This window comes from Scomber japonicus, chromosome 15, assembly GCF_027409825.1.
Source record: "Scomber japonicus isolate fScoJap1 chromosome 15, fScoJap1.pri, whole genome shotgun sequence".
Lineage (NCBI taxonomy): Eukaryota > Metazoa > Chordata > Actinopteri > Scombriformes > Scombridae > Scomber > Scomber japonicus.
Genome location: NC_070592.1, coordinates 23,002,251 through 23,029,642, shown reverse-complemented (window position 1 = coordinate 23,029,642; position 27,392 = coordinate 23,002,251). Strand labels below are relative to the sequence as shown.

The 27,392-nt window shown below is 41.3% G+C and overlaps 1 protein-coding gene across 1 annotated transcript; it reads left to right on the top strand.

Annotated features, from left to right (window-relative positions):
- Positions 1–244: 244 nt before the first annotated feature.
- tent4a (terminal nucleotidyltransferase 4A) lies at positions 245–16,945 on the top strand. The gene is made up of 13 exons (XM_053333991.1): positions 245–1,244; positions 4,840–4,963; positions 6,283–6,329; positions 6,462–6,582; positions 7,482–7,589; positions 10,082–10,210; positions 10,412–10,625; positions 11,594–11,720; positions 11,808–11,911; positions 12,227–12,411; positions 12,894–13,052; positions 13,313–13,486; positions 14,126–16,945. The coding sequence occupies exons 1-13, from the start codon at positions 457–459 to the stop codon at positions 14,288–14,290; spliced, it is 2,445 nt and encodes an 814-aa protein (XP_053189966.1). The 5' UTR covers positions 245–456; the 3' UTR covers positions 14,291–16,945.
- The last annotated feature ends 10,447 nt before the right edge of the window (positions 16,946–27,392 follow it).

Below are 27,392 nucleotides of genomic sequence, written 5' to 3'. Positions count from 1 at the left end.
TCCATGGGCGCCTTATTCATTATAGACGTTTTTAGTATGTACTTCATTTGTTCTTCAATTAAATATTTATCAAAATCAAAATTCATATATTTGTTCTATGCAATTCATCACTCCGCCGGTTGAGGAGTGATGAAGGAGTGGGCGGATGGGGGGGCGCAGTCATGGTTTAAGAAACCCCTCGTAAAGCGCATGCGCATGGATTTGAAGAGAATACGCCATATTGAATTCCCGTAGGAATCGACTAGCGTTTTTTTCCCCTGCTAGCGGTGTAAAGGGGCCACTTTATCAATGGTCCTAATTCGGTTTTAATGTTTAAAAACGTATCTTTTCGTATTCCCCGGACAGCATAGCTACATTTCGAAAGGTCCAGGAGGAGGCGCAGAATCACGACGGGCTCGCCAGTGTGAGTTAGATACTTGTCGGGGAGGGGGGTTTTTAACCAGAGAGAGAAGTTGAATGGATCCGAGGGTAGCTTGGATTCAGCCCGAACAGAAAGGACCTGCGAACGCCTTATGGATGCACGTCTGGGAGACCTCTCAGGGAGTACGGACACTCTCCGCTCAGCAGCAGCAGCAGCTCCACAATCAAAACCACAACCAGTGCGTGAATATCGCTGCGCTGACTGTTTTAAAAAATGTGGCATCGAGCAAGAGCAACGGCAGCAGCAGCCATCACAGCAGCAGCAGCAGCATCATGATGATGAACGGCACTGCGATGTCCAACGGGAACAACTCTTTCACCGCGGCTAACACTTCTCAACCAGGTGAGGGGAAAACCTTGCCCCAGAAGACGGGATCTGCCTCTCCGTCGTCGTCGTCGTCGTCCTCCTCCTCGCTGGATTCAGGGACGGACAGCTGCTCAGTAGTAGAGAGGACTATGGGTGGAAATGTTAATAAAAACGTCGGGGGTGCCAATCTGCTCTTTAACTTGAGCGACATGGACAATAATGTCAACCTTTACCACCACCTCAACAACCACCATCACCACCACCATCATCATCACCACCGTCACCTACAGGAGCAGCAATCGGCTCTCAATGTACAGCAGAATGGCGTAAAGCGTCACCAGGTTCACCCATCCGCACCTGTAAATCACACACACGGTCACCATCCAGGCCGGAGGAAAAGTGACAACAAGGCGAGCACTTATGGGATGAATTACCTGCTTTCTAACTGCACTAATGGTAATTATGCGAGCACTTGGACGCCCTGGAAGACGAGGAAGTACAACCCCGGGGTCCTCGGGTGAGTGGCTGAACGCCTCATAATGTCTTGCTCGCAGCTTTAATGGATGAAATACGTTGTTGGTTCTCGTGCAACTATGTGTATTAACTATCATGTTACACACTGCGTTAGACGTTCGTTTCCCAACGCAGTTTTAATACGACAGAGCATCCATTACACTGGAGTTAGGCTGTTTTAGCTGGATAGCAGGAGAAAAAAAAAGCTACAAAAAAAAGCTGCCGTTAGTTGGATAAAGACACCGACAGACACCGGAAGCTCTGTGACATTGTGTTGAAGTTTGAATTGGGAGCTCCCAAAAAAAACAATAATTTGTATCAAATTGTTAAGACGAATAGTTAGGAGACACATCTTATTGAAATCACTCGTGTATCGAGTGGTGCTAATTTTAAATGTATGTATTTTTAAACGGCTTTAACCGGATGTGTGCTTTGAACTGTTTCCCGTTTGCCAACTTGACTAAGCTAACTCAGCTAACTGACGTTAACGGTTCTCCCCCTTTTCAGCAACACACTCAAAGTTAGAAAACCAGAGATTTAAACACGAAATGTAAACGACTTTTTCTCTTGAAGCCAAAACATTTCTGCTGAATTAAAAAGCAGAGTTGAAACGCTAAAATGGCTTATGAAAATAATGATAGAAGATCTTGCTCAGGTTTTAGCTAACGGGGTTGAATAACGCTGTAACTTGTGTAATGCTGGTGAAGTAACTTCTGTTCAGTAACTCTCTCCAGTGTGCCTGAGCTATTCCTGATGATCACCTCATCATAAAGCAGTCCCTCTCTGCACATGTAGGGCATGCTGAAAGTTTAATATTAAAGGAGCAATCTTTATTTTTTATGTTTTACTACTTTAAACTACGTTTTATTACAGAGTGATTGTGATGTAACGAAGCAAAACTTCGTTGTCAGTAAGCTAAATGATGCTCATGTTCTTTACTCTGTTGTAGTCAATTATGAATAATTGGCATTTTTTCCCTAAGAGTTACTTTGGTAGCAGTCACATTTTTCTCTTTTTTTCCAGTTCACTCTTTATTGGAGCTGTCCATCAGTGTGACATAACAGACAGGGGTGGGACTTGTACATATTTATCTATGCACTTATGCACATATTGCTTCATATCGATATCGATTAAAAGAGACTGCTGCAACAATATTAATGTTTGTGAAGACAGTCAGAGTACAGCTTTACTAGTTTTTAGTTGCATCTCAGTTTTTATAACCCCCTCCTAAATTTAAAGGAGTTGCAGGTGTTGTGTATATGCACATGGCCAAACTTGTTGACAGTAAGAGCTGTGTAACTGAGCATGTACATGTTGGAGTATATATTTTTAATGTTATAATTGTGGTTATTTTGCTCTGACAGAAGCCCCCCTCACAATGCAAATGCCCAAAGAATTTCCAAATGTGTTACAGGAACTTGTGATATTTGTAATGGCCGGTTGCACCCATCTGGGAATTTTCTGTACAAGGGATTGGTGTTTGTCATGAAAGCAGCTCCACATGCTCGACGCCAAGTTGCTCAGCTGCGGTGACCTTTTTGTCGACTGAAATTTTTATGATTTTCGTTGATAATTTGTTCCGCAAATCGTAAAAGAGCAACATCTTTCATTTGCTGTGGTAATTCGTTGTTCTACAACTTTTCTAATACAAGTTTTGGCTTGTACACTAGCAGCTCTTGCAGTGGTTTGCCTTCAGGGACGTCCTTTGAAGTCCTACAAAGAGGGATTTTGCGTTCCAAATTGAAAATACAATGGTTGCTTCACTGTGGCGGGATTTAAATTCTGGGGATTTGGATTTGATTAATAGAAAACTATCTGTTAAACACATCTACTCTAATATAGAGACAGGGCTGTAGTGATAGTGTGGTCATAGACTGCAACATTGAACCCTGTTGATCACTTAAATATTGTGGCCTGAAGTTATAAAATAATGACGTTTGACTCTAAACCTGTGTCAAGGGCGGCTGTAGTAACACTTATTTTGACTATGGGGTGCCCCACAATACCTTTGCCCTCAGTCAATGGCATGTATGGGCCCTGGCCTTACTGGCTTGCTGGCAGAGAGTTTTCACTAAGGATTGGGCACATGGGCTGACTGCATTTCCTCCAGGGCTCTGGTAATTGATTGTGACAGTCTCCCTGTTCTGTATTTCACACTGACATCATGGCATGCATTCCTAGAAAAATGAATGGCCACGGGGTTGAACAGAGATCCACTGTTCTGAGGCATTTGACTGGTCCGAAACCTTTACATTTTATGTGCCCCTCCGCTGCCAAACACAAAAAACCATATCTGCAATAACAATAAGACTGTGTAACTGTGAGTAATATGGCCCACAGCGGTTCACTAAGCACTCTTTTTCACATCCCTCTCAAAACCTCGGTGCACAATCAGAAATCATTGTTTGTGAGGACCAAACGTCCTCAGTGATGTTACGATAAGAATTCTCCAAAGTCACCATCCATCCTTACTATGACCCTCTGTAGTACTTGCTTATTTCTGGGTAAGTGGTTTGGTGGACGGTTAGGGTTACACTGCATAGGACTTGCTTTAGGATTGGGTTAGGGAACAGGCTTTGACTCAAATGACTATTGATCCTAAAAAAAATGTGATTTTTGATTCTGGTTTCACAAACTCACGACTCTAAAATAATGTTAATTAAAAAAAGGGGAAAAAATATCTTCAAACAGCTATAAATTAAAGGACCAGTGTGTATGATTTAGTGGCATCTAGTGGCAAGGTTGCAGATTGCAACCAACTGAATACCCCCACCCCCCACCCTTCCAAGCATGTAGACTATAGACTATACAGTGGCCACAAAGCACACAAAACAAGACAAAAAACACTGTTTAAGTCCTCGCTAGAGGCGGTGTTTGGTTTGTCTGTTCTGTAGAAACATGGTGGTGCAACATGTCAGGCTTCATGTAAGAGGACAAGCCCTGTATGTAGACATAAAGGCTTCATTCTAAGGTAATTAAAACGTCCTAATAAATGTTGTGCACCATTTCTGACAGGTCGTCTTCACTAGTTGCTGCTAAATTCAACACACTGCACCTTTAAGCTTCAGACATGTCCAAATCAGTCGAGTCTAGTTTATACTTAGCCAATTTCAACATCAGTGCCAATATGAATCCAGTGTATTGCTGTACATCCTGTTCTTCTGCAAATCTGACAGGCTTTAAAGTAAAGTAGAAACATCGACTACACAATAGTATTTCCAGTAGGATGTATTATACTGTTACTCTGCTTTCCCAGCTCTGGCATGATGTGGGTTAACCAGAACAGTGATAACAAGAAAGCATATCTTGGGCCATCTGGAGAGGGTTTTTTCTTTTCTTTTTTCCTAATAGCATGCCAGATTTCATATCTGTGTTTAACTCGATTTTTTGAGAAGATTTCCTCATCTGATTGTTAGTTCTGTACAAGTTTGCAATAAAAAAAAAAACGAAACACTCCAAAACGGGAGATATTTTTCAAATCATGTACAGTCTGGTTTCTCGGTCCAGGTGTCATAACGGTGGCACTGCATGTAGCATACGTGTTAATGAGGTGAGAATATGAGAATAACCCTTGTTTGTCTCTGTTTTTTAATGCCAAGACTCCACGAGGAGGTGATGGACTTCTATAACTTCATGTCTCCACGACCAGAGGAGGCAGCTATGAGGAAGGAAGTGGTGAACCGGATAGAGATGATCATCAAGGAGCTGTGGCCCACTGCAGATGTAAGATACACACATACACCATACACCTCTGTGTATTTGGATCAATTCTCCACCTCAGTCGGGATCCTTATACTTTAGAGGGCGATCTTTTAAATCACACAGGGCATTCTTGTAAGGGCCGGGGGGGGGGGGGGGGGGGTTATTGGCACGCTGACAAACGTTGATCTCAGTTGCTCATAAATCACTGTTGAGATGCTGTTTTTTTTAACATCAGTTTATTTTAGGTCAGACAGTGTTTGTACAAGATAATACCAACATATAGTATATTTATGCTGTATTTTTTGTGTTCCATATACTTTTACAGGAGTTTTATTTAGGTGAGTCAGAATTTGCAGAACTTTTATTTGCAGTTATCTTATTTGGTAGTTGGTCTGCCTACTTAGAAGACTGTCAAACATGCTTAAATTTACAGGATTTTTTAATTAACTGTGCAGACACTTATTAAGTAAAGATAGTATAAGTTGTAACACCTTTGCCGCAAGTTCTACAAACAGACTTTTTGTAATCATATTTTTAGTGTATTTCTATTTCCTCGTGCAACATTAACATTCAAAGCGCACTGATTTATATTTGGAGGCCCTTGCTCTTTATAGAAGTAGAATAAGTGGAGGACCTCGCAGCAGGTTGGGAAGTGCTGTTCAGCAAGGTGAGGGTTGATGTAATGCCTCTTCCCATTACTTAATCATGTAAAACACGCGCTGCGGTGATTTGTTGTCTGCCAGTCTCACTCTCTCTCTCTCTGCCCCCCACTTCCACTGTGAGCCAGATTGTCAGGTAAATGGATCATGCCTCTGATTTGTACCAGCTCCCTTTTCATTTCAACCTATTAATCCCGGCCTGTCTTTGTGCTATTGCCTTGTCGTATTTCCCAGACGGGGGGGGGGGGAAAGGAAAGAACTCCAATCGGCTTCCTTTTTGGAGTGCTTTCACCCGCAGACCCTAAACAGAGCGTACCACCACTGCCCACCCCCCCCCCCCCCCCCCGTCTTCCAGTCGGTCATTGTATACTTACTTTGGCAGCGATGTCAACTTGGCAACGTGTGTCGTCTCTGAAGTGGAGGCCGGAAATACCTTGTTCCTGCTAGTTTGCAAACATTTCAGCCGCTTATATACATCGTCACCACAAAACAAGCTGTTGTGTGATACAGGATCTGTACTGACAAAAGCTCTTCATGGTTAGACTGACCTATAATCTGAGAGACCATGAGAAGCAGGTGTTAGGTCCTCTTGGAGTCCTGCGTTTTCTCTCTAGTGTCCTCATGGCTCGTTGATATTTGCTCCCCATGTTCATATTTTAACACTTCATTGTGTTTCTGCAGGTCCAAATATTTGGCAGTTTCAGCACAGGGCTGTACCTCCCAACCAGGCAAGACCTTATTATTTATAATGAAAGAAAACTGCTAAACTGCTAATGAGCATTCTATATTTGGCATGTTTCGGCTCTTCAGTATTTTAATTGTGACTGTTTGTCTCTTCTTTTTTTTTTCTCCCCCCTCAGTGACATCGACCTCGTGGTGTTTGGGAAATGGGGGCGCCCCCCGCTGCAAGAGCTGGAACAAGCTCTTCGCAAGCATAACGTTGCAGAACCGTTCTCCATTAAAGTGCTGGACAAGGCTACAGTGAGTAATCTGCCATGCTGGTTCATAACAACACACGTCCATCAAACACAGGAGCGATTTTCTTTTACCAAATCGAGCGTAGACACCACAATACCAAACAGACTTATGTCATAGAATTGTTTTATGGCTCGTTTGAAATATTCGCTTTCATATCAATCTTCTTAAATGTTTTTATTCTTAGGTTTTGTGATAATATATTAGCTTCAGTTAAGGGGAAACCAAGCAGGGAATTGGAACAAAAATCAAAATTTGGCAGCACTTTTTACATTCCTAGAAAAGTTGTGTCAGTCTTTAAATGGTCAGTGAGGAGTATAAAGCTTTGGCACCTTCTCTCTTTTTATCTGCAGATAAAAGAGGTGCACTAACCTGCGTGACACAATTAGTGTCTTCCATCTGTTTGCATGATAGGTGGCGTATTCTGCCAGCTGTGGTGGACTTAATGGTCATCTTCCTGTTTAACAGAATATACAGGTTTCTGTTTTCTGCCGTCACAAGTGAATGGTCAGGCTATTATTCCACAGATCCAGAAAAATGCATAAAAAGCCTCAATGCGGATCATGTGGGCCTCAGCTGCGGTGAAGTCAGTGAGTGTTTATAGCAGCAGTCGTAGAGTAGTCGTTTTGAGAATAGTAACTGGGGTAGCACGCACACTCATCCTGTGGGGTGTGCACACGACCAGGAAAACCGCTGCCAACTTCAATGTTGTTTTGACAGACACGATAATAAGTACTTTACGGTTGGATTATCATTTTGTATGAGCGGGTTTCTTTACAAAATGTGATCTAAAAGACTTGTCAGTTAGCGCACACGCTCATGTTGGGGTTTTTTTTTCTTTGATCTCCTCAGGTGATGGCTTGAGCATAATGTTTGTTAACATGCGTCACTTCATCTTCTCTCAGGTGCCAATCATAAAGCTGACAGACCAGGAGACCGAGGTGAAGGTGGACATCAGTTTCAATGTGGAGACCGGAGTCAAGGCGGCGAGCTTCATTAAAGACTACGTTAAGGTGCGACGCTGTCAGAATCCACAGGTTACAGAGACAAAAGTCCAGTTTTCAAGCAGTTTGAGGTCCCTGTATGAATTACAGCCAATGACATGAGTTAAAACCTCCAGACTGACAGATGATGCAAAGTTAGAAAGAATTAAGACTGACATAAAGTTATGTTCCTGCTACTAAACAGTGAGATCGATGTCAGAGTTGACAGTAAACATGGGTCCACAGTTTTATGTGGTTATTTGTAGTATCAGAGGTTGAGATTTTGAACTTTTCAAATGATAATCAGTAAATCATCATTTTAAACCTGACAAAAGCTCTAAACTTAAAAATGAACATTTCTAAGTGTAGAAATTATTTCTGGTTGTAGAAAGAAAAATGTCTTTGCACAAATTGTATCAATCAGGAAGTTTCACACACACAGTGTTTTTGATAACATGTTAGGGCTGAAACAAATAGTCAGTTAATCGATTGAATGAAAAATATTTGGCGACTCTTTTGATTATCAATTTATTCAAGGTATTTTCAAAGCAAAAAAAAATTGTAGTTTCTATAGTTTGAAGTTTAGATGTTTTTTTTAATCATACAGATTATTATGAGGTTTTGTTTGCACAGTTGGTTGGATAAAACAACATTGAAACGCGTCACTTTGGACTCTTAGAAAAGTGAGATGGATATTTCTAGCTGACTTCTGTCACCTTACAGACTGAACAACTAATCATTTAGAATTATCAAAAATATAATTGTAATCTGATTAGAGTTGTAACAAAAGATTATCATCATTGATTAATCTGACAATATATCATTTGGTTTGTTAAATGTCAGAAAACTATGTACGGTGACTTTTTCAACCTGCTTGTTGAAAAGCAGAAACAGAAAAGCAGCAAATTCTCAAATATGGGGGTCTGAATCTATCAATAAACACTTAATAAATGACTTATACGGTTAGGTAAGTAAATAACATACATGTGAGAAACGTATACATGTATGGGTACTGCCGCACCATGTTCTGCACTCTGTAATTTTCCTGCTTTTTTGTCCTGTGCCTGTAAATGAAATCAAGCTACAACATGTTATTAAAGCAATACATAGAAATGGAGGAAGAGAGTAGCAAAAGGTCACATAGATATATTTAAATTAAAAAAAAAAAAACCACCAGAGGAGTCACGTAATTGCCATTTTACAGTGGGGTCTATATACAGAACGTTGGAAATTCCCTCTGTGAATCAGGCAACGCAGCAGTTCAAAGCGTTACACTTTACTTCACTCCAATCTTGTATTGGCTCATCTCATTTCCAGAGTGAAGCTGGAACAGACCCCAGCAACAGCAACAGCAACAGCAACAGCGCTGGCTATAATCTCCACTTAAGTCAAACTGAGTCTGTGTGTAGACGAGAAGCTGCCAAAATCTACGCAGCAAAGGTGAATCTCAGCCCATGGCACTGACAGAATTGTTGCTGGAGGTGGATTTCTGCCTGCTAGAGTTACGCTTTTAGTAGCTTATGCAGTAGAGGAATTCCAGGTGCTAATGTTCCAGCCAGCTGTCAGGTTTTGGCTTTTGTCCTTTTGTTGCTGTTGCATATTTGCATTACATTTCTCTGGGAATACATGTCACAGCTTGAAAGCCTGCTGTTGACAACCGTACTCAGCATTAATCCAGCGATAGCTGATTTGTTTAATGTGCAGGCGAGACACACTCCAGTCCAGTCTTGTCTCATTGAGAGGTCATCATGCCAGTTGGATCAGCGTACCTCCAAGTCTTGTTCGCACTTCTTAAAAGCATATTTTAGAAGTCAACCAAGCCCCTGCTGCTGCTCCACTGGCACAGATCTCACAGACACAAACTGCCAGGAGGTTATTCTGCCTTTTCTATTGGAAAATGAACAGATTTGTAATTCCCATTCCCAGCTCCTCTGGGGGTTTTCAGCACATTATAAAGTCACAGGCCCTGGGAAGCTTCATTGAATACCTTTTTTAGAAAATGTGGCCCAGTTGGAAGCTAGATACATATTTGCACTGAATTTAAATGACAACAATTCAACTGCATCTACTTATTAAAGAGAAAATGGATTGAATCTGTGTGATTTTTCTTAACAGTCAAGGCTTCAGCGGGGATTTTGTGAGATGTAGTTTGCATAGATTTACATTTTGATGCCCAAAAGCTACTGAATTAAATTGTGTTTTGCAAAAATTAAATAGACTTTAAATGGGGGGAAAATAATAATTTAATTGAATGGAATCACCAAATGAAATAGCAATTTAGCTAAAGATGCATACCCCTGAAGGACAACATTACATCCTTATAATCATTTGGATAATTTGCTCTCCCATTTGAACTACCTCTGAAACCTATACACTTAATCTGAAAGCCTCACTTCTCCTCAGTGTCATTCAACCAGAACCAGAGTCCAGTTTTTAATCTACCTTCTTATGTATTCCTTCACTCTTTTCTCTCTACTACCTCTAGTCCACAGTTTGATGTCTGTCTTTTTTTCCACTTTCAGAAGTATCCAGTGCTGCCTTACCTGATCTTTGTACTGAAGCAGTTCCTGCTGCAGAGAGATCTAAATGAAGTCTTCACCGGGGGAATCAGCTCTTATAGCCTCATCCTCATGGTCATCAGCTTCCTACAGGTGCAGTAACACACAGATACACACTTCTAAAGGGGATAACATGCAGGAGGAGGAAGCAGCATTAGTGCAGTTTGGGGTTGCAATGTTTTTGATGATACACCACACATGACCGTACAATAGCTGCAGTGCTATTGAAATATATTCACACATTTTTGGTGTATCTATGCATAATTATCATGTCTCCACGATCTTGCTCTCCAGCTCCATCCTCGTATCGATGCTAGGAACCCCAAGGAGAACCTGGGCGTCTTGCTGATAGAGTTCTTTGAGTTGTACGGCCGCCATTTCAACTACTTGAAAACAGGGATTCGCATCAAAAATGGTGGCGCGTACATAGCCAAAGAGGAGATAATGAAGTCCATGACAAACGGATACAGGCCATCCATGCTCTGCATAGAGGACCCGCTGCTTCCAGGTGTTTATACAATGATTACAGTCAAATAACATACAGTAGATAGCTGACAGTAAGAACAAATTGCTCTGCAAGCTCCAGCAGAAACACATCATCAGACTAGAAGTGAGTCAAGGTAAGACTGTAAGAGATTCACTGTAATAGACAGTTTCAAACCACTTTTCTTTTAACACTTACAAGCATCATTGAGACAGAAACATTTCTAAAGGCAGGACTGTATTACAACGTTAGCAGTGAAAGTTACACCATGATCAATGAGTCAACAAGAAAAGTCATTATGAAAAAGTGAACCTTACACAGATAATGATTTAATGTATTTGCACACATTTTCTTTGTATCAGTCTTTTTAGATTCAAAAGCTACAACCAGGTAATTTAATGACCTGTAGTTGCACCAGTGGTAATACCATTTTAGGTTATTAATACATTATGTGAATTATTTGACTTTTGTGTCATATAGGCCTATACTTTCTGGTTTAAGAAAATATATAACATTTTAAAAAGCTAAAATGAAAATCCATTATAATTAATAGTGTTGTCTCAGTAGGATTTGACAATTACTTATTTTAGTGCCATCCAGTGGTAGTTTTTAAGAATTACACTGTAGCAAATAGCTACAGGACACACAATAAATGGGTCAAATGCAACACATAGACTGCACCCGTTCTTACCTGTATTGTTCTTTTTTTCTACAAACACAGGTTATTCTATTAGAATAAGATGATATATGCAATAATCAGATACAGTTTGTGCACCTGTTGTCTTATGAATGAATTTCATACAGTTTATCACATTAAAGTATCGTAATGATTGACCACAGAACACTTTTTGGCCATACAGTGTAATATTAAATTTCAAACTGAATTAGTGTTTAGAGAAAGGTTGGATATTACTCATACCTACCAATAGAGGTTACTTTAGTCTTTAACTTATTGTTCACGATTGCATTGTGTTTGTCTTGCTTTCATATAGGTAATGACGTTGGCAGGGGTTCCTACGGTGCCATGCACGTCAAGCAGGTGTTTGACTATGCCTACACTGTCCTGAGTCATGCTGTGTCACCGCTTGCACGGTCGTATCCCAACAAAGACTGTGAAAGGTTAGAATCCAGTCCGTTTTTAATAGCGCTGAAGGTACTGTAGATAAAAGTGGCACTCTGCTAAACTCTCCTCTCTTCTCCCCGCAGCACCTTGGGCAGGATAATCAGGTTGACCCAGGAAGTGATCGACTACAGGGACTGGATCATTAATAAGTGGGGGGGCAGGGATCTGGCACGGACGGATAACAGAGGTACCATTCCGCAGACTGCAGTATACAATCCTGTAATGAGGACAAAGCTGCCTGTGCTGTCAGCGATAATGTCCTGAGAGGAGATTCTGGATAAATGATTATTCTCATGCTGACTTCATTAAGCAGATATATTTCATCAGTTAAAACAGAACTTCTTCATTTAATCAGAAACCAGAAACAAGGATGTTTAATAGTCTATGAAAGCAATAAAAAATATGAAACTGATCTATTAATGATCAAAGTAAAATGTGGAATTTTTGTGTGTGTTCGATTTTTGGGTCCAATCCATCCTGAGCTCTTCTTTTTCTTTTCTAGTTTCACCTCCCAAGGAGCCGGTTTCGGAGCAGGAGCCCGGCTGCGTGCTCGGTGGCAGTGTCAGCTCAGAGGAGCAGCAGAGGGACTCGGTTTCGCCCCACAGCGCAGACTCCCCCATGTCCATCTCCAGCCCCCAGCAGCACTCATCAGCCTCCTCCGTCTCCTCGCTCTCTGGATCAGACAACGTAAGGACACACACACACACACACACACACACACACACACACACACACACACACACACACACATCTGCTGTGTGTATTCTTAATGGCAGATGGGAGCATGCAGTGTTGCTCAAATAAATTCTGACATTGACATAACAGCTACCATGTTGAACTCCTGTATGTATGTATGTATGTATGTATGTATGTATGCATAATTCAGTCTCCAGACAGCATGAGATGCACTAGCACTAGCTGGTATGACACACATATGACAAACTGGTAAATTTGACTGACTTACTTCCAACATAACGATGTAATACTGTCACCCGCCTCACATAAAAACATGCTCTATAGCCTATTTTATTGTCTTCTGCCCGGCTGATGGAAGCACATTCAATTTGCATCTTATTTTATTTTACTTAGATGAAACCCACAGAAGCTCAAAGTGACTTACTCTTTGTCAGCCCCTCTCTTCATCTCTGCCTCTTTTGTGTGTTTGGCAGGACTCTGATTCTACGTTGCCGTGTCCCATCCCTCATCACGCCCTGCCTCCATACGCGTCTTTCACGCCCCTGGGCCTGGCTCTACCGCCAGGCCTCAGCATGGGCACGGGCAAGCCCGGCATGGGAGGACACCATCTGCTCATGCCTCCAGGCTCACAGGTGGGCGCACAGCAAAGACGACAGAGACTGTAGATCAGGGACGGGCGAGAAAGAACGGTTTCACATAAGAATTAAGATTGAAAAAGAACGAAAGATGCAAAAGTCAACTGCGATAACAGTGCAGCACCTGGACAGTCTTTAGCTTGCAAATGCTAGAGTTATCTTTTAAGTTCTTATGTTCAGTTTTTTTTCTTTTTCAATTTAATGACTAAATGATTACCTTTTACCTGTCACTAATTATTACTCCTCTCATCCTCCAGGCTCGCGTCTCACTGCCCGGTGGTCTAACCATGCACTCCATACCTGGCAGACAGGTGTGTATAGACACCGGGCTCCCTCCCTTCTTCCACATGCACCCCTCAGCCCATGCTCATGCCCCCGCCCCTTCCAGCCCCCAGCCTCAGCCCAGCCCCCACTCCAGCCACACACACAAGGTAGGAGCCGGATGCCACAAAAAACACACTCAAATGCACTGTCAAGACAAACCTTGTGTCACACACACACACGTCTTTCCATCTCATCCTCTTGTGTCCCTTCAGCGATTCTCTGTCAAGAGTGGTTGTTTTTTTTACTCTCTTTTCACGCTTATTTATCTCTCTTCTCACTCTCTTGAGACTAGTTGTGTGGTACGTTACATAAAAATTGCAATTGCCATCTGTAATCCATAACTGATAGTAAATAATAACGCTGCAGCTCTGAGGCCTGATGTTGCGACATATGCTGTGTTCTTGTTGCCATGGGAAACAAACTAAACTGCCAAAGAGGGCGTTCTTACTGGCAAATAAAGAGCTGATTAAATGTGATATAATTTATTCAAATTATAAAAAATGTCCATAAGGGTTTATTTTGTCACATTACAGTGTTCTACCTATGATAATTGGTTAACGTAATGTGTTTTTTTGTTTGTTTGTCCATCCCATTTGAATATGGACATGGGGGGGATTAGTCAGTATACATAACTAGAACCAATGTTTCATCCCATTATCAAATGACACAAATGAGCAAAGATGGTTTCCTTTTGAGCTCAACATCATTTTTTCTGTGTCCTCCTCTTCTTCTCTCTGCCTCCTCAGAACCAAGTCAAGTTCAACGTGAAGGGCTTCCACAACCCGCCTCTGGTCAACAACGCTGTTCTGACTAACCGCGGACACACACACGCTCACTCGCACACACAGTATACCCGCAACACTTGGCGGCGCAGAAAGAGGGACAGCCTACCGGTTAGCCTCAGCAGATAGAAACCACTCCCCCCCCCCCCCCCCCACTCCTCTCACCCCTCACTTTTTCCTCCCTCTCCTCTCTGGCTGCAAACCCTGGCTCTTCATTCGTCTCGAAGGAGGATGGACAGGCAGACAGAGGACCAGAGACCAGCAGTTTTCACTCTGGGGCTGCCACGACATGGAACAACAGCCCTCAGCTCTGCATCTTCCTCCTACTATCTAAACCTTTCCATTTCTGCATGACTTTTGTTCACACTTTTGTAGATTTTCAGTATTATGTTACTGTCAGTATTTTGTTTTCCTCATCTTTGTTTCAGGTCTATTTCCGTTACTTTTTGGTTTATTATTCGTTGGACTTGGGGGTGAAGCCATTGCCAAGTTGACTTGACCTCGCCTTGACCCTCGCAGCCAAGCTGCCTGAGGTTCAGTGTTACTATTTTTTTCACAGTTTATACACTTAAGAACAACTGGTTTTTCATTTTTTGTGCAATAATGTTTTTTTTTTTTAACTAAAGTAAATGCTTATTTAATTTTGTGTGTGTGTATATGTAAAAGCATTTTTTATACAATTATTTTATTTTTGTAGAGTTTTTAATTTTGTTTACGAAACCTTTCCCCAGACAACATCTCTGGAGTGTGTGTGTGTGTGTGTGTGTGTGCGCGCATGCGTGTGTTGATATTTCTGTCTGTGCGGGTGTGTGTGTGTGCACCTTTCTGTTATCAGACTGAGATGGACACCAGGTCAAAGGCCCCTCCTCTTCCTCTTTCCCCCCTTTTACTCATGTTGTTCAGTGTGATAAAGAGAACCAGGAACCGAAAGGGATAAGGAGCTCTTATCTTGCTATCCCTTTCATTTTCCTTCATCTGACTTGTGAAAATAGGCGAGGTTAACATAAAGTTCCCTGTGGAAGTTTTGTTCCTCGGTCTAGTTAGTCCAAGGCATCCTGGAGGGAAGTGGAGGGGTGAAAACTGCACCGTGCGATATCCTGAGAAATGAGGGGGAGGATGTAAGTTTTTGGCCTAAAAGAGGTAGCTCCTGGGCATTGCCACCTCAAGATTGTGTACCTCTGTATGTATGTACTGTATGTGTGTCCCTCGTGGGACTGTGCTGTTGCCATATTTCGTCAGTTGGGGGACAGTTGGCAGTGGCCTGCTCGTCTTTCCTTGGCTGTCTTTCTCTCCACTGGAGGTTTTTTTTTTTTTTTTTAAGCTAAAGCTTCCAGACAGTGCAGGATTGTGGCCCGAGAGAGCCTGTTCTGTTAAACATATATGCCTATGTGTTTTCATTTTTGTGCTTGTCCCTTTTTATTACATGTTGTATGAGGGTTGGGGCCATAGAAGGCAACAGTTTAAACGACTTGAATTTGAAGATCAAGATTAGGATAAGAGGGCAGAAAGCCACTGATTCCAGGTCAGTGAACTCCTCAGTTGCTCGCTCTCCCTACTCGAGGGACGCAGTTGTGGAAATCTGACCCCAGAGCCGAGCTCAACTTTTGCAGCTGTAAATCAGTGCAGACCAACACTACGATGCTCAGCGATAAGGTTTTTTCTTTCTCCTTTGTCGTCCTGGACAAAGGAGAAGGAGGGATGGGGAGGGGTCTTCCTGAACCCTAGGACCCTAGTGAAAGGGAATTATATTTTTGATTCCATTCAGGAATCTTGTGTATATTTGATTGCCAGGTACTTCCGCTAATTGTTTGCAATGCCTTTCATTGTGTTTACTCGGAGTGTGTGTAGATTGTTTTTCAGCGAGCACACCGTGTCACACTAATACACACACACTCACAGACAGGACTGTCGAAGGCTGTGACTCGCCCCAGAACACTACACACGCTGGTGTTATTACTATGCAAGTGGATTATTCTAATTATCGTGTCAAACTCTTTGTCTTTTCCGTTCTGGGGGTTACTTCTCATGTGATGAACGCTGCTTGTTGGACTGGAGTAAATCTTACTGACGGTCAGACTTGTAAGCCTGCTCACATGAACTGTAACCCCATCCCCCTCAATCCCCACCCCCCACCAATTGTATTTGTATGAAGGTCCTGATATGTTTCAAAAGTCTAGTTTTTTACATCCATCAGTCAAATGTAAGGAATGGGGGATGTTAATGTCAATGGTTGGGTCTGAGTCTGTGTAGCGTGTGACATAGTTAAACGTGTGGTGTGTGAGAACGTATCGAGACTCATGACTCGCCATCACAGGTTTTTTAATCAGACGCCCGACGGTTCATGAGCAAGTGCACCGAGAGAGCGACTTGCACTCTACAGGTGCACTTCTACTACAGGGCCAACCTGTCCACCAACAATTCTTTACCTTTTACCTGAGATTCTGTTAAGTACGGTTACACTACATGTCTTTTTTTTTTTCTTATAAGAAAACTATGGCAACTCTGATCTGTCAGTCAGAACTGCACCTGGCATGAGTTTGATCTCTGATGAAGGGCTTCTGTTTTGGCTGATAGCTCACATGCAGATCTGATTATGAGCTAATCATCACCTCCAGCTAGAGAAATTCCTTTTACATATAATGATTTGACAAAAAAAAAAATCATTATGGATGCCACAGACTGCCAGAAATGGGAGGGGGTTTTTCAGAGTCGAGCCCAGACATACTACCAGATGCTTTCACCTTTTTTTTTTTTTTTTTTTTTTTTTTTTTTTCCGATGGATAATTTTTTCCTTGGGGAGGTTATCACGATGGTGCATAAAATGCTCAGTTACATGCAAACCTTGCCCATTGAAGATGCACAAAAAGGTGGACGTAGCCTGTGTATCCCTTCCAAACTGCATCCCTGACAGTCATGTCTGCTTTTAAAGATCAGAACCAGCATTGATGAGAGGCGATAAATTAAATTGGTGATGGAGGGTTGTTGACTGGGTTAGAGTTGCCTGCATCTTCACAGCAAAGACTGACAGCAGTATCCTAGGAAGTCTGTATGGATTAAAATCTCTGTGCATCTCAGCCGTCCAGTTTAGCTCACTCTCCGTTTCACTTCCACCCCACACTCCTCATCATTTTCAGCTTTCACCGATGGAAACGGTTAAACAAAAGGTCTCGGTCATGCTCTGCCACATTGCCTTCACTTTTTCAGATTGCGGTTCAAAGTGAGGGGGAAAAGGAAGCAACGGAGAGCAGCTAGGACGGCTAAGATTTTGGTGTACACATGTAGGTGCAATGTAATATTACCCCCCATTGCAATACAATGAGGGATTTTAAACTGGCGGCTGCTGTTTTGAAGTAAGGTAGCAGCCCCTCTATGTCCTGGCTGATTCATGTGAGCAGTGGCCCTCAAAATGGTCGTCATGCAACCGGTGGCCAGAGGAAACCACTGCCCAGCTTTTGTTTTTTTGGGGTTTATTTTTTTGACATTTTTATGTAAATATATTTTTTTCTATTTTATTTTTTAATAAACATTTTAAAACTGCCAGTCAATGTGTGCGTGTGTGTTTTGTTTTGTTTTAGTGATAATGTGATAATACAGGATTACATCTACTCGAAGTATTAATTTTTGGCCACTTGGGGACAGTGTAACAACCTGTAAACACAACCATATAAACTCATAAGGCAATTGTGTTAGTAGCAGTTAGTAGCAGTAACAGTAGCCTGTTTTGCTCATTATTCAGACACAGCAACATTAGCGATAAAGTCAAGTTTTTAACCACCTGATGTCATATATAAGTAATTCTGGTTCTTTTTAGCAATATCTTACAGATTTAGCTGCTAAATGCTCAACTTGCTAGATGCAGACTTTCTCTGTTGTTTGGTGCTGAACAGGTAGCTGATAGTGAATTTACCAGAGTTTTAGCACTGAAAACAGCTGCTGACTACACCTGGAAACAAGGCTAATGAGAGAAATGACACTCTAATCAACTGAAAGATGCTAAAATGCTCCTAGTGTTTGTAGTTCAAATAGTGCCTATGTGGATTTGATATATCTTTCAGTTAATGTGCGATTCTTCTAAACAACACTAGGTGGTGGGCATCGACTGTTTATTGGTGCTGAATTAAGAGACCCACTCAGACATAAGTCTGCTCTACACTGTCACAGTGGCTGGTCTCCTCAATAGGCTTAAACCCCCAAACCAAATATAGTGGCATTAACTCCACGATGCCAGACTTTGTCCACAAGCTTCCCACTCAGTCACACCAGGCCTTCAGGGGACTTGACTGAGCTCAGTGGATGTCAGGTGTGAAGAGTCTGGTTTAGGATTAAGTGTTCTGAACTTGCCTGTCTGTTCTGACAGTGGTGCTTCTCATTATAGATAACAATCAATCCAACCAACTCAGCCTACCGTCTTCAAAATGATCCTGATCCACTTTTCTGCTGTAGTGACCTCTGGATAGGAATGAACCTGAACTACTCAAGAGGCTTGAAAAGATTAGACTTTGGTTGAAGTAGGTGAAAGGGTCCAAAAAGCAGGGGAATTTGAACTGTAAAGCAGCTACCTGTTCATAGTTTCCACGTCTGGATTAGTGTTCAAAGCCAAAGTGAGAAAATGAACAACATAGGAAAGAAGATGAAGAGGTTGGAATCAAAGGTTTCTCAGAGGAGGCAGAGTGCTCTTAAGGTGACAAACTCCAACAAGAAAGTCAAAAGCAGAGACAAGTCCACAGCTCATCTTTAACATATCGAACTGCTTTCATCAGCTTGATGAGGGCTGAATTTTCACAGCAAACATCAACAGAAAAAATGTCCCTGAGCTGGAGAGGATTCTGTCCACCAAACAGATTGCTGGCTTTGGTATGTCTGAGTGGTGCCAGACATACAGCCTGATGACCCAGCCCGGCAGTCTCTCCGCGGCCAGCTCTGAATTAAATAGCTTTGAGTGGAAAAGCCTCATGCATGGCTGAATGGGCAAGTCTTTCAAGTCAGTGATCAGCTGCATACACAGTCGGTTTGATTCTTATATACTGCAGAAAATAGAGTTGGGAGAGTATGGACAGATGAGACTTCTTCTTTCATCAGAATACATAAATCTTGAAGTGCACTAAGAACTCGAAATGAAACTTTCTGGTCATGAAAAGGACAATATTTGAACTGAAATTTGGCAAGAATATCAAACTACTGTTTGACATCAGATTTTTTCCAGTATTGGTGTTTTTTTGCTTTCTGGTAGTTGTCACACATCATAAACAAGAGGCCATAGATTATAGACTATGGATTTGCAGTTGTGTTTACAGTTTCAGTCCACAGCAATCAACACCTCCGCTATTTATTCCAGAGAGTCTTACAACATTTTGATCATTGAACATATTCTGCTGCAGGAAACGGAGCCAAACAGCATTTTAACGAGACTTGTTAAGAATCCCCCGAACAACAGCAATCAAAGGCAATTAAAAGCCTGATTAGTCTAGCATTTTGTCAATTCCTAGATACTTTGCAAATCGCCTCAACTAAGACAATTTTGTCCAGGGATCAAATGCAAAACAGGCTGAGTGTACATGGTTTGAATCACTATGTTTGATTGAGAAAAACATTGTGTGTTGTACTTAATGAGTCCCTCAGTGTTGGTCTTGATGAATCAAGGGTTCTGAGTGGGGGTGGTATCTCTCTTTCTCTCTCTCTCTTTCCCACTTTCCCACCTTGATTACTACCTATCTAGGTCATCTCCATGTGTTTTAATCACCGTTGGGTTGAGTGAGACCCAGTTATGTGATGAAGCCCACTTTCCTGTCATCAAGGTGGGAAATCTGCTTTATTTCTAGCACATCGTCATTCAAACTGTAATTATCATTGTTCATGCTCAGCTGCAATGGGGTTCATATCCAATTTAATCAATAATTGAATAACTTCAAATACTTTATAGGAAATAGAAGACCAAATCTGGGTTTGACCTTTGTGTGCTGCAGCAAATCCATAAGATTTCCTTCACTGTTATTTTCCCATCTGAGTGAGGGGGGAATGTCTTTACACCGATTTCTGACTATCCTGCTGGTGGGTGTATGAGCGTGTGTTCACTGGTGTGCGTGAAACAGCAACACACAGAGGGAACCGTGCTGGAATACAATTGTAATTCTTGGTGTTCCTCATCTCATGCTGCTCTCTGTTTAAAAAAAGTGACAAGCTACAGATTTCTCTCAGCAGGCCTGCTACAACTGTGCATCCTAATTATTCATTTGACTACCCCCAAATAAAAAGGATTCTTAAACACAGAAGAAATGCCTTGGAGCCATGTATTAAAACTCCACAATACAAAAACAACACAACGAACACACACAGACCCTTTTTCTATACTACAAAGCATTTTCTATGGGTCAGATGTTGCTTTCTCTTTGCACCTCATGCTATAATGTTTTTCTTCTTGTTTGCAATATGCAAACACAGCTTGTCACTGCAAACAAGCGTTTTAGATCAGGACTAGTTCACAACTGATAAAGCATAAAAACCAAACATTGATCCTATGACATTCATTCTTCATCTTTTATTGGTTGTTTTGATTTACTTCTTTATTTACACTGGAACTGCCAAACATCATATAATTATATCCTTCAATCAGCATTTCTTAAAATGAACAATTGATCAAAATTATCTCAGCTGTACAAGCTCTGTAGCTTCTTTTAGCCTTTCCTTTAGGTTGTGCAGTTCTGTCCGAGCAGGTGTTTGTCCAACACCAGTTATTAACTAGCTGGTGAGCATAGTGGAGCTTTTAGCAGCTAAAGAAGTTGAAACATAATTAAAATGAAAGTGAATATTATGCACACTCTTCAAATGAATGTTGCTCTGTTCATCCTGAATATGTAAAAAGGCATTTGTTAGCTAAATTGTTAGCTAAGTCCTTAAGCTAATAATATATGTGGCCCAAATCTGCACTTAATACTGTAAAATACACACATCTGTCCACAGTAGACTGTTGGCAGCTAAAATAAATTAAATATGCATGTTATTCTTAAAATTATACAAAACATGCATCAAATGATTTTAATCAAACAGCAATTTTTCAACGCTAACATTTATTTAGTTGATTTCTTTACCATAGTTAAAATGTTGAAACTCAAGAAATAAAGCTAAATCTTTGTTTTAATTTACTCTATTTGTGCCAATTCAACATTGACAGTGTTTTTGTTGTTGTTTTCAGCTTGTTCCGTTGCCCCCTAGTGACCAAACAATGCAGCTTTTATGTTTCCCCAAAACATTTTCTTGTTAAGGTAAGAAACAGCATTTAGGTTATTAAGAGGCACCAAAAGACCCAAGATGGTACCACTTCCACTTCTAGTAGCAGACATCAACCTTAACCTTCACATTAGCATTTGCCACTTTATATTGGGTCATTCATGCATGCTCAGCTCATAGTGATAATATTTCCAGCAGCACATGAAGGCAGCATGGCTCGGTCGTCCTCTCCATCTGCTTGTGCCGCCTCGTCTTCTATCCTGACACTGTGCCTCTGTCTGTATGTGGGAGGGTGTTGATGCAGAATTAGGGTGTTAAGGCCACTCTTCCTCAATGTGCTCTCATTCTGTCACTGCCTTTAAGCTGTGTATGTGTGCCTGTGTGTGTGTGTATCTCTCTGTATCTCTGGGTATATTTGTGTGTGTGTGTGTGTGTGTGTGTGTGTGTGTGTGTGTGTGTGTGTGTGTGTGTGTGTGTGTGTGTGCTGAGGGGGTAGCAGGTGGTCAGCACAACCACACCTGTTGTTAATGTGATGGAGTATACGGGCTTATATAGAATAGCCCATTTATAGCACAACATGGGATTCAGTTTGACAACATGGTAAAAACTGTCATCATAGTATATTGTCTGTGGCCATCATAGCTCATAGCCATTGGTCTGTCAGTGTGTGTGTGTGTATGTGTGTGTGTGTGTGTGCGTGCGCGAGAGAGTCTGTTTATATTTGTGCGTGTCTGTTATCATGGTAAAGAATGGGATTCCCCTAATCTGAGTAACATTGCTGAAGGGCTCATGAACAACAACATTTATCACACTGAACGAAGGACAAGTTGAATAACAGAAAACAGCTCACAGTTCAATCTGTCTCTCACTAGCACACTTGCAAACACACACACACACATGCAATCTTAAAGTGTCATGGGGGGTGTGTGTGTATGTGTGTGAGGAGCTCAGTTCATTAATCTTGTCTTTGTTGTGTCACAGCAGACCTAATTAGATTACATTACACGCGCTTATTCAAGGCAACCGAGCAGGAAGCATATGATATGTTGCAATATGGTACAGCGCATGCAAACACACACAGACACACAAACGAAAGGTTAAAGGAGGCATAGACACCAAACACTGCAGATTAAGAACTCATCACGCATTTGTCAAATGCCTCTGTTACCAACAGAAGGGAGATCTGATGTGACAATGAAACACTGATTCACACCAATTTCTCCAGGGGTCAAAAAGCCGTCGGGGCGGCGCAGACTCATAGTCACAAGAGGCAGAATGAGCAACACTGAATTGCTGTGAATACATCACACATCATGTCATACAGCTATCAGCTTGTCAAAGGGAATCTGGGTTATTATGATGCGTGACTCCCAGCATCAGTCATCTCTTCTATCTGGCTGCCGTCTTTCCTGTTACTAAAATAAATATTTGGGCTTCTGCTGTTCCAGAAGGCCTGATCTTTTACAGCAGAGTCCTGCTTTACATGCAGGAGGTTACTGACACTAAGAGCTTGATCCTTTTCTGCTGATGAAGCACTGGAGCAGTTATAGCCATAAGTTTTAGTGAATGATATGCCTTACGTTTCACACACTTAGAGTAATTGCACACTTGGATAGTCACTGGAAATTCTTATGTCATTATCTAATTTCAATGGCAAAACTTTTATCATTATTTTAGAGGTGTAACATTTAGGTTGCCCATTCATGCCCTTTCCTCTGCATATTTTTTTATACACCTCCTGTTACTGTAAAGTTGTGTAATAGTTGTGGAGCCACATTTAGCTCACTATTTTATTTTATTTATTTTAGCCTATAACTATTATATATTATTTATTACTGTTTTATTTTATTTTGTAGCATTTAGCTCAATATTTTGGTTTCTCAAATAATACAGTATACTGTACACTTGAGTCTTGTGGGTCTCATCCTTCATGTAAAACTCTTGGCAGCCATTTCCTCAAGTTCACACAAGCTTATTGTATGCTAACGTTACCCGCTCATCACTGAACTACAGGGAGGCGAAGTAAATGACTAGCTGCTGAAGAAAGCTAAACACCCAGCAAGCAAAGCTACAGATATTTTCTCTGAAGACATGGTAGAGACCAAAACAAACGTAAGCAATGACCATTACATTTAACACCTAGTCAGAAACACACTTCCTAATGACTGCTAATGTTAATGTGTGTTAGCTGGTTGTGTAACAAAGTAGGCAAGTATGTGCTAACACGTTAGCTAAGTTAAGAAGCTGATATAGTATAAGTTACAGTAGCTGTGGCTCAAATACATGCATACATAACAAAGTTAGTACTATAAAGTATACACTATATAAATCTTCATAGTATACATTGTTAACAGTAAGTCTGTGCTGGTAATGGAAAACCTGCACCAAGGGTTGTTAGTCTAATCAAATGGCCTTCATTTGCAACCTCTAAAATGTGGAAACTGTATAAATGTTTGTGTTGCCTTTTTATCACCATTGACAATTTGTTTAAATTTTTCCCATGTGTGAGTAGCTCCTCACATTCTGTATTTTTGGGGGACACAATAGGGCCTATATAATTTTCAAAGTAGACAATTTGAATGAAATTAGCATGCTAACCAGCTAGCCCCAGCTTGTCCTGTCTATTAATACCACTTTATACCTCATGAGGCAATTGTTAGTCACTGTAGCCTCCAGTCTACCCTCAGTCCAACAGTAGCATGTCTACTCATTCTTCTTCTAGGTTACATTCATACAAGCAAACTTTAGGCTACCTCAACATTAGCCAGCTAAGAGAGTGCTGATATTACACTATTGATTATGTGCTAACGTAGTGTAACATAATGGACACCCCAACTTTTTGATGATACACTGCCACCAGCTGGTTTGAATTTGACAGGTGGCCAATTCTTAAGTATAGCTTTAAAGATGGCTCTATTCCATTTAGGTGAGCCAGATCCAGCTCTCTGGTAATGCACTTGCTTACTGGGACTATTAATGGAATGGAGCATTCATTAATGTTAGCATTTACACCTGTGCTTTTCCTGCTTTGAAAGTCAAAATATGTGCTGTAAACACCAGAGCCCGGGGACAGGCACACCTAAATAAAATGTGGCTATTAATAATGTTATTGGATCCACCTGTGCTTTTCTTGCTTTTATCTGCCATGTGTTATGTGTCAGAATGCCTCGAAAAACTTCTACAAGCCATCCACCATCCATCAACAGCACGAAATATTTGAGTATGATTCATACTGTCACTTCTCCTGCATGAACACGTTGCATTCACACTCTTAGTGTTTTTGTGTGGAGGGTATGTTATACAAGTGATGACATGTGTTCCTGTAGAGTTTGAATGCAAATATAATATGTCACTTTGGACAAAGCATCAGCTAAATAAATGTAACCCATATGGAATCAGTTTTGAAGTGGGACAAACAATATGGCTCTGTGTAATTACTGTAGCTGTGATTAGATGTATGTTTATTTTAAACACAGCTGTTGAATTAATGGCTTTTTAAAAACTTGTCAGATAAAACTACACAGTAATTACATCATTTTCATCAAGTTAATCATGCATTCATTACTGACCTTTGCAGAGTTTTTCTTTGTATTCTACATTGTAAATACATATTTTTAATAAGTCATAGTGATAATAGAATATACACTACATAGTATTTAGTACTGGTTGCCGTTTTACTACTTTTGATGACAAAATACATTTTTAGAGCTCTGCCTCTGCATAAAAATGTTGGTTAGTGGAGGGTGCATGTGAAGCGGGACATGATGATGTGGGTATCATTATCATTATCGCTGTCATTATCGTCATTATGTTAGCCGACTGGATGATGATTCTCTATAAATCTCTCACCATGTCACTTTGTCGACAGAGATTGATTCCCCTGCTCAACACTCTCTGTCTGAAAATTGCAATCAAAATATCTCTTTTTGGACTTTTTTTCTTCTCTAATCACAGGAACATCGACAGGCTGCCACTTCTCTGTCATCTGTGCTTATGGATTTATGGGTGTTTGTACTATTGGTCATCCAAGAACTCAGCTCATCAGCAAAGAGCTGTGAATCCCAAGTGAGTACATTTATATATGTGTCTGTCCATCCCTCACATTGGACTCCACACATATTTGTCATTTGATTTATACGACACATCTTACTGTCGCATTCCAGGATTTTCAAAATTAGACTGAGTGCTGGAGTGGAGTGGAACTGACAGTCGGAATAGGATGAAATACAGTGAACCCAGGTGTTGTAATAATTTGCCCTCGGGAGCATCATTGCATCTTTTCCCTTTTGTCCTCACAACATTATGTGTGCAATCAATCAAAACAGGGCAGAACAAACGCAGTAAATACATTGCCAAAATGCATTTGTGTGCATTTGTTTGGGGCTCAAGGGATGGTAATGTCCGTCAGTCTGTTGATTGTTTGATCGGTCGCTACAAATGTTGGGGTGGATGGAGTGTCGTTAAACTTTCTACAGATCTTTTCTTGGTCTCCTTATGATGATTCATAAAGACTTAAGTGGCCTCCTGAGTTTTCTTCTTGCACTTCCAGCAGGTTGAGACATTCAACAACTATTGGATGGACGGTCATGAAATGTGGCACAGACGTCCATGGTAACCATAGGTTGAATTCTAATGCCTGACATTTTTTATCTAGTGCCACCAGCAGGTCAAAGTTAAAAGTATCTTGACATATGCCAAGATGGATTGACACACAATTTGACAAATTAGTTCCCCACATGATGATTCCTGTAGTAGCATCCTCAACTCAGATATTAAATGTCTCCAATACTTTAATTTATAACCAAACAGCTGCAGACTTTAAGACTTTCCCATCTGTCTCAGCTGTATTTGTTGTTTATTGCTTGCTGACATGAATACAACCTCACAGAGATGCTTGCATGGCTATGAAACTTGTTACTAGTTTGCACACTAGGTGACTGAATCATTCGCTGGGGGTGACATGTTGTGTCCTTCCTTGTAATTTGTGGCACTTTGGGACAGAAGTGTGCTCTGTTAACACTCAGCTTTTCACTGAAATACATATAGTTTGTATAAATGACCTGCAGCACAATGTACAGTATTTATCATGATCAGATAAGCCATGCATGACCTTAGCATACAGACCCCCCCACCACCCCCTTCTCTTTCTCTCTCTCTGCTTAGCGTGCTAAAAGGAAACTATGTGGATTTGACACATTGAAGTGGCATGGCCATTTTCACACTTCACAGCATCACATGAAGTGGAGCGAGGAGAGGAGAGAGGGAGCCCGGTGTGGCAGCTGAAGAGTTGAAATGAAAGCGAGAGAGACGAACGCTGGGAGGAGGAGGAAGAGGTGGAGGAGGAGGAGAGAGGAATACTGGGATTTTGGCTCATCAGATCTTATTTTACACCCACCGTCGTCACACACACACACACACACACACTGTCACACTCAAACTTTCACTCATTACCAGCTCTCTTCCCTCTTCTTCCCCCATGTTTGAAGCAGCGATCTGTCTTCCACCCACACTCTCTCTGTCTCCTGAGGTTTTTTTTTTTCTTTCCTGACTTTGTTTCTGCTTCCTCTTCCTCCCCGTCCTTCCTCCTCTGTGTGTGTTTTTCTTGCCCGTCTTTTTATCTCGTCACCGGCTGCTGGATGGCATTTTATTCCGTTTCTCTCCTCACTCAGCTGCTTCTCTTGGTTTAGCACAGCTGTTACAACCCTCCCCACTCACTCACTCACTCACTCACTCACTTTAACTCTGCACCTCTCTCTCTCTCTCTCTCGCTCTCTCTCTCTCTCTCTCTCTCTCTCTCTCTCTCTCTCTCTCTTTCTCTCTGTCACACACAAACACACACAGTCTTCTTTTGCTCTCTCCTTTTCTGCCAACTTCACATCGTCTTCTCTTTCCGTCTTATGCAAATTTCTCTTCCTTTTTTTGGTTGCACACACACACACACACACTCTCTCTCTCTCTCTCTCTCTCTCTCTCACACACACACACACACACACACACACACTCTCTC